This window comes from Crinia signifera, chromosome 2, assembly GCF_055691185.1.
Source record: "Crinia signifera chromosome 2, ASM5569118v1, whole genome shotgun sequence".
In the NCBI taxonomy this organism is placed as follows: Eukaryota; Metazoa; Chordata; class Amphibia; order Anura; family Myobatrachidae; genus Crinia; species Crinia signifera.
In genome coordinates, this window is record NC_139218.1 from 49,265,216 (window position 1) to 49,277,273 (window position 12,058).

The 12,058-nt window shown below is 45.7% G+C and overlaps 1 protein-coding gene across 1 annotated transcript in view; it reads left to right on the forward strand.

The window, feature by feature from the left end:
• Positions 1-9,002: 9,002 nt before the first annotated feature.
• GDPD1 (glycerophosphodiester phosphodiesterase domain containing 1) overlaps positions 9,003-12,058 on the forward strand; it is an 84,514-nt gene continuing 81,458 nt past the window's right edge. The window contains exon 1 of the mRNA XM_083172011.1: positions 9,003-9,658. Within this exon, the coding sequence (XP_083028137.1) occupies positions 9,523-9,658 (136 nt within the window). The 5' untranslated portion in view covers positions 9,003-9,522. The remainder of the gene's footprint in view (positions 9,659-12,058) is intronic.

Here is a 12,058-nt window from a genome sequence, read left to right on the forward strand (position 1 = left end):
CTCTGTTCCGACAGACATTACCAAACAAGTCTGAATCTTCGTTACCACCTCAATACACGGCCTACAGGGACATCTTTAGTAAAGGAGGAGCAGATGTCCTTCCACCTCATCGACCCTGGGACTGTCTCATTGAACTATTAACCGGTAAAACACTACCATCTATCCGCTGTCCATCCCAGAAACTAAGGCAATGTCGGATTACATACAAGAGAACTTGGAGAAAGGATTTATATGTTTTTCCACATCGCCTGCTGGTGCTGGGTTTTTCTTTGTAAAAAAGGACGGATCCCTAAGGCCCTGTATAGATTACCGGGGTCTAAAATGATATTACTATCAAGAATCGGTATCCATTACCATTAATCACCTAGTTGTTTGATAGGATTAAAGGAGCCGTAGTCTTCACCAAGTTGGACCTGTGTGGTGCCTACAATTTAATTTGCATCAGACCAGGGGATGAGTGGAACAGCGTTCAACACTCGGGACGGACATTATGAGTATCTTGTTATGCCATTCGGACTCTGCAACGCTCCAGCCGTCTTTCAGCAATTTGTCAATGATATATTCCGAGACATGTTTTATCATTCCATCGTAGTTTATCTGGACGATATCCTCATTTTCTCTTCTGATTTAGCAACTCATTGTCAGACCATGAGAGAAGTTTTGTCCCATCTTCGAAAGAGCCGTCTCTACTGCAAGTTAGAGAAGTGTGTGTTTGAAGTATCTTCTGTGCCCTTCCTTGGCCATATTCTTTCTCAGTCTGGTCTGGAGATGGACCCAGCCAAGGTCAAGGCCATACAAAACTGGACAACTCCTACCACTCTCAAAGGGATACAGAGGTTTCTAGGATTCTCCAATTATTATCGTTGATTCGCCCGCAACTTCTCATCCATAGCCGCACCTCTCACTGCTATCACTCGCAAGGGAGCTGATCCATCCAAGTGGCCCCCTGAGGCAATTTCAGCGTTTCAGCAATTAAAATTAGCCTTTATGTCAGCTCCCATCCTTCTTCAACCAGACTGTGACAAGCTTTTCTTTTTGGAGGTCGATGCCTCATCGGAGGGTATAGGAGCGATCCTTCTACAATGTGGCAAGGGCAATAAGCTTTTACCCTGTGCCTACTTCTCCAGGAAATTCCTCCCAGCGGAGAAGAATTACTCTATCGGCGAACAAGAATTATTAGCCATTAAACTTGCTTTCGAAGAATGGCGGTATCTGTTAGAAGGGGTCCGACACAAAATTACAGTCTACTCCGATCATAAGAATCTCTCATTCATCCGTAATGTGCAATGTCTCACCTCTTGCCAAGCGCAGTGGACAACCTTCTTCGAGCGCTTTCACTTCCAAATCCTCTATCGTCCTGGATCAGAGAATGGTAAAGCTGATGCACTCTCCTTCGATTCAACTTCAGACAAAAACAGTCAACCACAAACCATACTAAACCCGGTAGTCTTCGCCCATACGACTTCTAATCCAATACCCCCCCCCCGGGAAAACACATATTCCAAAAGAATTACGTGAACAAATTCTCAAATGGGCTCATGCCTCACGTTTTGCCGGACACCCAGGAGCGCAGAAAACTCTAACCTTCTTGCAACGGTCGTATTGGTGGCCTTCCACCTCTGTTCTGGGCAACCTTGCTATTGGGCCAGCCAGTGTAGTTCCCTCCCCACTGTGCTGCTCCCTAGGGATTTAGGTAGGCTGTCAAGAGCTGACCAGCATCAGTGCAAAAAGTCTTTCTGTCCGGCAGCAGCTTAGACTCCTGGCTCCATTTGGTCCCTCAATCCAGCTTGGTATCATTCTATTGTTCATGGAAGTGTTGTCCCTGTTCCCTGGCACCTCAGTTTCTGTGTCTGTGTACCAATCCAGCCTGCCCATTATTTGCCTAAGCACAGTACTGCGTTAACCATCCCCTGGTCGGACCTTCAGTAACCTGGCAACCGTCTCTATCATCCCATTCCTCCATGATCTTCCTGTTCTTCAAAGGCGCCACCTTCTCTTCTACCACCAGTCCATTCTTCTTCCAGTGAAAAATCACCTCTGATAACCTCACGTCTCTTCACGCCTAGTACCTCCGGAACTTTTTCCAAGTTATATTGCAAGTTGCAAGATCTTAAGTTTCCTTTTATTTAGTTGCTCAAAGAAGTATTTGAGAACTGTTTGTACCTTGAAGTATCAATGTACCTTCATAAAACCGTCTATTATTAAACCTGCCCGATTTTAACCCCACCTCTGCTACTTCAAGTGTGGTTCCTGACCCTCACGCGAATCCATCCAACCCTCCGCTTGTGACAGTGCATTTGGCAGCTAGATCCAACGCAACAATGGCAGTAACAAAAAGAGCCCTCTGGCTAAAGCCATGGGCGGCTGACAATTCGTCAAAGAATAAGCTGATATTGTTACCTTTTCAAGGAAAATACCTGTTCGGCCAGCAATTGGATAAAATTATAACGAAAATTTCTGGGAGCAAGTCTGTATGGTTACCGCAGGAAAAGACCACAAGGAGAGGTCAATTCAACAAAGTCTTCATTATCCAACAACAGACTATAAGGAAGCAAAGGCTTATAAACCTGATAGAAATTTTCGGAAGCCATGGTTCGGGAATAGAACCACTTTTCGTGGCCAAAGGGGCAGAGAAGGCAGATTTGCCTTCCGTCAGACACAATGACGCCAGAGAAAGGGTTGGTGGCAGGCTAATGCATTATAAACAAGTCTGGCACCAGTTGACCAAGGACAAATGGGACCTAGAGGCCATATCCTCTGGTTACAAAATAGAATTTGTAACTCTGCAGGGTGGTTGGATAGAAAAATCCCCTGTTCCAAGGAACTGGGAGGAAAGATAGGCCCTATTCAGCAGCTTTCAAGTAATGGTGGACCAAGGTGTAGTCACAAAGGTCTCAAAGCAACAAGAAAACCTAGGATGGCAGTCAAGGTTTTTTGTTGTAAAAAAAGCCCTCAGGGGGTTTCAGGACCATACTAGATGTAAGAAGGCTAAACACGTATGTTCACGTAAAAAAAAAAATTCAAAATGGAATCAATCAGATCGATTCATCCAGATTTCGAAAAAGGAGCCCATCTGACAAAATTAGACTTAAAAGATGCCTACCTGTACATTCCAATATTTACAGGACACCAAAAATATCTGCAATTTCGGTTAAGAGGAAATACTTACCAATTCACATCATTGTCATTCGGCCTGTCAACGTCACCCAGAACTTACAAAGATATTGGTAGTACTAGTGGGCAACCTCAATATTACAGGGGGTGTCAATTTGACCGTATTTGGACAATCTACTCATTATGGCACAAACCGAAGTACAGGCGATTCAGCATACAAAGCTGGTTCTATATTACCTGAAAGGGCACGGTTGGTTAATAAATTACCAGAAAAGTCACCTCAAGCCTTCACAAAGGGTAAAGTATCTAGGAGTTATCCTGGACACAAGTTCCATGCTAATAAAGTTAATGGAAGACAGACGTTTAAGATTGAACAAAGAAGTAAGGAATCTTATAGGAAAAAGTCTTCCGTTCAGAAGAATGCATGTGAAAATTCGGTCTCATGTCAGCTGCGTTAGACACTATACCATGGGCCAGACTTCATATCCGGTCTCTACAAAACTGTTTTCTAGGACAGTGGGACAGAGATGGAAAAAACTCAAAGCAAAAGATTTGCTTATCAAAAGAGGCAACAGCAGATCTCAAATGGTGGAACAGCATGGAAAGATTGAGCCAGGAAAGAGCCTATGCAGCAGGAGTGCAAATTATGGTGACAACAGACACCAGCAAAACAGGCTGGGGGGCTATATGCTAGCAATGGACAGCACAAGGAGAATGGAATGCAGAGATGAGTCAAGCCCACTCAAATATAAGAGAAATGAGGGCAGTTATGATGGCATGCCTGAAGTTTCAGAGTCATTTAATAAACAAGGAGGTTATGATAAGGTCAGACAACCAATCGATCGTGACGTATATACACAAGCAACGGGGAGCAAGAAGCAAAACCCTAATGCTAGAAGCGACGAAAGTTCTTCGATGGGAGTCTGTGCCGTCTTCATCTTTGGCAAAGAGAATCCGATAGCGGATACCTCAAGAAGAAACCGAATAGCTCCAGGAGAGTGGGAACCGGGACACTGAGCAATATGATTGCTGTGCAATATATTGCCAGCGATCATATTGCCCCGTGTGTACGTACCTTAAGCCACATTCAACAAGAGCCTTAGCGGCGTCTTGGGCAGAAAAAAGGGCGGCATCATTGGAAGAAGTCTGTAATGCAGCCTGCTGGTCATTAGTACATACATTCACCAAGCATTACAGAGTGTATGTGGTGGCTTATGAAGATGCTAGATCAGGAAGAAAAATTCTTAGCGCAATAGTTAAAAAAAAAAAAAAAAGAGAAAAAAGAAGCGACTGTGCATATACAGAGAAGCAAAAGGTGAAAGTAACCTGTATCCTTCAATTATGATATGATTTTGGTACCCACCCAGTGAGGTAACTGCTAGGGTATACCCAGAAGTATGCTGCCATGGGGAGATAGAGGAAAGTACAGATTATTACCTGCTAATAGGCTTTCCTCTACTTCACCATGGCAGCCGTTTTCCCAGCCCTGAGGAGTAAGGGTATTGGGCATGGGTCTTCAAACTGCGGCCCTCCAGATGTTGTGAAACTACATGTTCCAACATGCATTGCCAAATATTTTCCTATAAGAGCATGCCAAAACTGTCAGGGCATGCTGGGACATGTAGTTCCAGCACATCTGGGGGGCCACAGTTTGAAGACCCATGGTATTGGGGGAGTGTATGTTATTATTGTATTACTGTATGATTTCTTATAAAGCTTGAAAAATGTAAGACACAGAGCCCAGGGGAGGAGGTCCTTTATATAGGGGCAGGGTCTTTCGGGTTTCTTTCCAGATATCTACCCAGGAGGGCTTAACCCAGAAGTATGCTGCCAGGGTAGAGTAGAGGAAAGCCTATTAGCAGGAAATAATCTGTACTATCTGTTATACCACCTTTTTGCTTTAACGCCTTGAGTGGTGGGTTTTACTGGGGCAGGACAAACCTACCAGGGCAGATTTGTCCTGCCCCAGCCAAACCCACCACAGAGTGTAGGGCCCTCACCTCCGCAAACACCGGAGCTCCACTGCCCTAGACGCCAGTCACAGTCAGCAGTGACCACAGGTAGCAGGCTCGCGGAGGTTCGCAGCAGCTCGGGAGGACTCGGGCGCCTGAACTCCTGAGCGCACACGGGTCTCCCTGAGCCACCCTGAACATCACAGAGCCTGCCGTCTGCTCCCTGCAACTAATGGCGGCGGGGCAGGGGAGCTCCGGCGTACGATCGCCAGAGCAGAGAGGTGAGGGGGAGCGACGGGAGGGGAGAGGAGGTAGGGGGTGCCCGGACAGGTGATGCACCAATGGCGCACACCTTGATATTAGTGGTATGCCCGGAAATTTCCGGCAGCGCAGCTGAGCCCGGAAAATTTCCGGCCATACCACTCAAGTGGTTGAGGCTGGCTCTCTGCATCTACCCTCAAAAAATGAGGATTTCTGTCTGAAAGCAGGTGGGGTAATTACTAAACAACAATAAAACTGTGCAATGGATTTGGAATTTAGTTAGTCACTTATTAGTATTTATAGTATTACACAGTATTAAGCAAATATAGTCATATACACAGTAGTAATAATAATACACAACTGAAAAACATCCATAAAACAATTCCTATAACCAATATTATTATATGCCCTTAATCTATACGATTGTTCCATATTAGTCAGTTTGCACAATACCTATATAAGATGACTCGCCATTATTGAAGCAGACAGGTCGCTATTTTTGCAGTATGTCCTTTTCCAATTTGATTAGTAATTTAAGAAGCAGTCCTGTAAAGTTATGCATGCAATCCGTCCTATTGGTGCACTTTAGTGAATTAGTATTACGGCATAGGTATAAAAAGTTCAATATCTGGTCTGGCCAGACAATTGGTAAATACCTTACATATATGACAAGATTCTCACATCTGAGAGATAAGTTGTAAGACCCAGGAATATAACTACAAATTGCTCACTAGGTGGCACTGAACACCTGTTACATTAACAATGATTTGCCTTCCATTCCCCAGCTGTTTTGGAAATGAAACAACTATATGGACACAACATATATATGGTGGTCTTACCTCTCGCTACACTCTTTACCTGTTTTCTACCAGTTTCACTCTGCCTTCATTAAAGTTCATCAATTATCTACTTTCTACCAAATCTAGGAATCACTTCTGTATACACATCCTCCTGGACCTCTGCCACTGTCAACTCTCTCTTTCTGCATGTCCTTCACACCATAAGCATTCATGGCATTGTTTAATTCATTTATATGGTGCCACAAGGTATCCACGGCACTGCACAATAGGACAGAATATACTTGAATATAAAATTGAGGATATTTTCATATTGCTCCAACCAGTCCTATTCTATTCCACTCGATCTTCCCTCCTATCCCACCTTATATTTGTTCTCTGAAAACCTGGCTATCTGCCGTCTCCTTATAAGTGTCCGCCATGTCGGCATCCTGAGTGTCACCCTTGAGACCACAATCTCCTCCCCAATATCCAGTATCTTACCTGGGCCAGTTACTTCCACCATTTAAACTCTACTCTCGTTTACTAATTCAAAGTTCTCACCTACTTAGCCCTCAGACACTCCCCCAATATTTCTTCCATCAACTCACTGATAACCACATCTTACTCCTGAAAAATTAGCTTCAAGCCGCTGCCCACATATGGATAACACGTCCATGCCCATTTAGACTCTACACTACTTTTTAGCATACATGGCATCATGGAAAAATAACAAACTGACACTTGTGATGTGAATGGAGAAGCACTGATCGGCTGAGAGCTTGGGAACCCTGGATTTGTGCATTTTTCATGCAGCTTCATGAGAATGTACATTTAAAGCTATGAATCCGGCGGTAAAATATGTGCCGCATCTCGCAGCCTCGAGCAATGAATAATTGAATTGGACCCTTAAAGTCTGGTACAACCATTTTATAATCTACTGTATTAATGTATACATGTGTGTCATATTTGATGTTCTTAAAATAAATGTATTGTAGCTGAAGCTTATTGTAATTTGATTTATGTGGGATAGGCATATGAATATCCGGTACTCTTTACCTAGAAGGAAAAAAAAAATTGCGGTCGTAGGACACGTACCGCTGGGCTCGCCACGCTTCGGGTTGACGTTGATCGTGGGGTGGCGTTAACAATTGGGGGGGCCATTTCACACTTTAGGGTGCCTATTTGGCCTCTGTGGGCCATTTAACATTGTTCCCTATGGAAAATCGGGTCAATTGGGACATTTAACATTGTTCCCTATGGAAAATCGGGTCAATTGGGACATTTAACATTGTTCCCTATGGGAAATCGCGGTCATCGCGTCGGTCGCATCGCATGCGATTTTTTAGTACATGCGATGCCCGCCCTTCTAGGTAAAGAGTACCGAATATCCTTACAACGAAATAAGGATCAAAAAGGGTTGAGATTACCTGAAGGGTAAAAAAAGGGGCAGACTAGATGGGCCAAATGGTTCTTATCTGCCGTCAAATTCTATGTTTCTATGTTTCTAAGTGCATATTACAAAACTGCTATATTATTGTATTATCTAAGGCAGTGGTAGCCAACTCCAGTCCTCGAGAGCTACCAACAGTGCACGTTTTCCAGCTCGCCTCGCAGCTACACAGGTGCACTTATTACTGATTAACAAATTTTAAAAGATCCACAGGTGGAGCTAATTACTTCACTTGTGATTCTGTGAGGAGACCTGGAAAACATGCACTGTTGGTAGCTCTCGAGGACTGGAGTTGGCTACCCCTGGTCTAAGGGCTGGCAATTCCTCATAGCAGTAGCATCATAGGCACAATTGCCTTTTGGGTCTAGGGGTCAGTTTCTCTCTACCCATACATGTGACTGAGTAAGTAAAGTCATGCTGCATGTGACAGGTATTATCATGATGTATAAAGGTGAATGAAGGTGGAAGGAATCCAGACGGTCAGTGCAAGGAGTAGCATTCCCCACCAGCACACAGTAGTGTCCATTTTCCTGTGAATCCTACCCAGGTCTTGGGTGGAAACTGGTGAGGACCCGGGTGGTGGGGCAGTGTAAACAGGTATGCTGGGTAATCTGACCTGGCTCCCATTTACACCAATGGGGGAGCCCAACCTCCTGACTGCAGAATCCTGCGGTCAGTCTGAAGGTTGGGCAGGGGGGTGCACACAGCCTCTGCTGCTGTCTGCTGTACTGTGCAGACAGCAGCGGAGCTAGGTAGGAGGTGAATGGATGCCAGTATGCTGCATCCATTCGCCTTGCGGATGGGGGCTAGGGGTGAACGAAGGCTGGGGGCTTACCTTGGTGCTGCGCTTGCCCCCAGCCTTACGGTCCCGGTGCTTTGAGATGATGTTGTCTCCAAGAGCCGCCCCGTGTGCAGAGTAAATGGTGCTGACTCTGGAATATTCCGGGTCGGCACGCAGTGTAAACAGGCCAAATCCTGTATCAGACCCGGATTGGAACCATGTTCCAAATATCGGGTCAAATTTGGGATTTTGGTGTAAAAGTGGCTTTACTGAGGCAGGAGAATTGTTGTTTTCCACGCAGCTTTGTAAGGTCACTAATAAATAATGGAATATGTCCATCTTGTAATATGTGGGGTCAGCTAGGTCACATTCCTGTCATTTGATTACGATACAAATTAAGTCTCATAACATTTTATTAATTTTCTTATTGTATTATATGAACTTTTGAATAATGCACAGCTTTGCAAAATGTCCACCCCGAGCACAGCAGGGGCTTCGCAGTGTGCAGCAGCCAGAGATCACTGCACTGTGTTGTGTGCACCTCCACCACCGCAGCAGAGCTTCTGCTTCTATAAACTTGGAGGAAACCTTGGTACTGCGCATGCGTGCCCGGGCTCTTTGTTGTGCTGTGCTGACAAGGCGGAAGTGCGCCTGCGCCAGTGCCCTGGCAGTGACAAGTGCAGATAAACCGGCTAGGGAAGGAAGCTGCTGCTGCAGTGCACCCATCCTGCCGGGCACACCGCAAGCACAGACACTGCACCCAACTTACACACCCAGCAGCCACCGTGTGGCAGTAGGGACATCAAGCACACCTCTCTCCTGCAGCTGCACCTTCAGCCTCCCAATGACACCTCCGTGCAAGGTGCCCCTGTCCCTGCACTGCAAAGATCTGCCCTCTCTGCTTTATCCCCTGCTCTGTTTCTAGGGATACAGGCTGATTAGTCCTCTCCTATGGACAGAATATCCTGCACTGCTGCTGTACAGAGTAACAAGAGCAGCGGATCACTGGGAGGAGATCCCTCTGCAATCACCAGCAAGATCACATACCAGTCAGCTATGCCACACCAGTAAAGCAGCCAGCCTTACTAGTAGCAGCAGCAGCAGCAGCAGCACCTCCTGACTCAGCTACCCCATCACCAGAGCATCCCTGCTGAGCAGCACACCTCCCAGGAGGGCACCTGCAGCATGTCGGTGGTATTCTACATGCTGACCACCCTGGGTGGGTACATGGTCACCTCAGCCTTGCTCCTGAAATTCCCCAGCCTCCTGCACAAGAGGAAACAGCAGAAGTTCCGATGCAGGCACATATCACACCGGGGAGGTAAGGAAGCGTAGTGCTAAGCATTGCATGGACTCCCATCCTCATCATCACCAGTAGCAGCATCACAGATATCACTATGCATTGCTTTCACGCATTTAGCACCTCCATTCATTACACCTCAATGACTGCAGATCACATTAGAAAATATATACATCATTTTGCTACCTTTATTATAGCACAATCTCATTTTTAATAGGACACGATCAGATTTGTACATAGTAGACATCCTGTGACACTACAGGTGATGTGAACTACAAGTTCCAGCATGGCCGCTGGTTCTGGCTGGCAGGTCGCCTACTCGGAGGGGCAGTTAATGCTGTGAGTTATATTTCCACAGCGGCCCATATTGGCCATGTCTTACTGTAATGTCCTGGAATATCAATTGTAGCTGGGGTGGCTTTTGTGAACATTTCTCTATTGCAGATAGAGCGGCATGTGTGGTAGCTGCTGAATTCACTACACAGAAGCCCTCTGCAGGTTGTTTGCATATTTAATGCTGCTGAGTAACAGATTTCCATTCACCCGAGACTGTATTAAGCATTCAGTGTTTTACTGTAGTAATGCTAGAAGAGAACTCCAAAGGAATCTTGCTGACAGTGGGCGAATATTTAATTTAGCATTGCGCAAATATTTATATTAACGTTATTAACCTATTATTATTATACAGAACACCATTCTGCTACAGAATATAGGAATATAAACTATAAATCACCAAATTGTAACTTGTATTATTTTGTTAGTTCCCTAAGCAGTTGCAGTCGAAGCACTGAGGGGGCCATTTATCATTTAAAATTGGTGGCTAATAATATTGCGGCTAGAATATTAGCGGAAAATATTAAGTACAGTCGGCATGTAAGACGAAGGGACGGCAGCAGGTATCTCCGATACCCACTGTGATCACTCCTGCCCCGCCAGCATCCGCATCCCCCATAGGTTTCTATGTCTGATGTACATATATTGGGCAGCATCTCCTCAGGCCCCGGTACCACTGTTCTGAGAGGGCAGTAGCCCATTGCAGCTTTTGGGCTACTTACCGATCTGCCGGCGGGGTGATACAGTGACTATGGCCCTTATTCTGATCGTTTCGTTTGGACGCGTGCACGGGCCAAAGTAAATGTACCAAACCCCGCCTAGTGAGTGGATCGGCACTCCGAATTCGGCCGCTCAGCATGCGAACGGATGTTTTATGTGGATATCCATTCGCATGCCTGTGGGAACCTCTCCCATCATTCAATGGTCGCCGACCATTGAATGGTGTGGAAAGAGCTCGCCCATGCACGAGTGGTCTAGACCACTTGTACATATGAGTGAAGATAAGCAGGGACATGGGCGGGCAGCTGACATCCGGTTAAGTCAGCTGCCCGCCCCCCACCTGCAAGTCACAACCGCATTTCCATACGCATGTCCTGTGTTTTTATGGGAACGCCCATGAAACGCAAGGCGTGCGCATATGGTAATTACCCTGATCAGGCCGCAACCGCCTCTCCACCCCCTGCACGGAAGGCCAGGAGCGAGCACTCGGCTACCGGACTTCTCAGAGTTTGCACGGTCCCTGCGTATAGACATGTGCAGAAATGGTTCTGCGCATGCGTACACGCACAACATCGGAACACTGCTCGAAATCGCGTCCGAGCGAAGCAATCAGGATAAGGCCCTCTATTCAGAACTCCAAAATATAATTTAAAGAAAATGGCTACACAAGACCTATTTTATCTATGGGCACAAAATATATTTTGATGTTATTTTTGTTTTTATAAACTAGTGCAACTGCCACGTAAAACAATGCCTGCATTTTGTAATAGAGTTGGCGGACAGCAAGTGCGCAGAGATGTTCCATGCTGTTCTGCTTATATCCTGGTATGGCCATCCATTATGTATACCACCACACGTGCACACTACCACGAGGCTAGCATCACTGGCAAATCTGTACAAACCACTTGATCTCCCAAGTAAAATAAGAACAGCTGCAGCCTGCCATGAACTAAGAAGCAGTGTGATAGAGGGCACAGCTGCACTGCATATTGTACACGATACGTCAAGCACGCAATGACACTTATGTGACCCAGATGGATGTGACAGCCCTGGCCGCCTCGCATATACAAATGACTATATGATGCTGCACACCTGCACTTACTCTTGTGATTAGTAATTAAGTAATGGGTGTATACTAGCATGGTTCTAGTTACAATAGGGGTCATTTGCTAATTGCAGTGTGTATGTAGCACAATCACTTCTGGAAACTTCCATGATTCTAATGATCAACAAAAACTTCAAGAGGCGACTTACATTTTGCAGCCAATCCCAGTGTTTGGATGCAGTATAGCAAGCATGTCCAAACTGTGGCCCTCCAGCTGTTGTGAAACTACACATCCCAGCATGCCCTGCCATAGTTTTAGCATT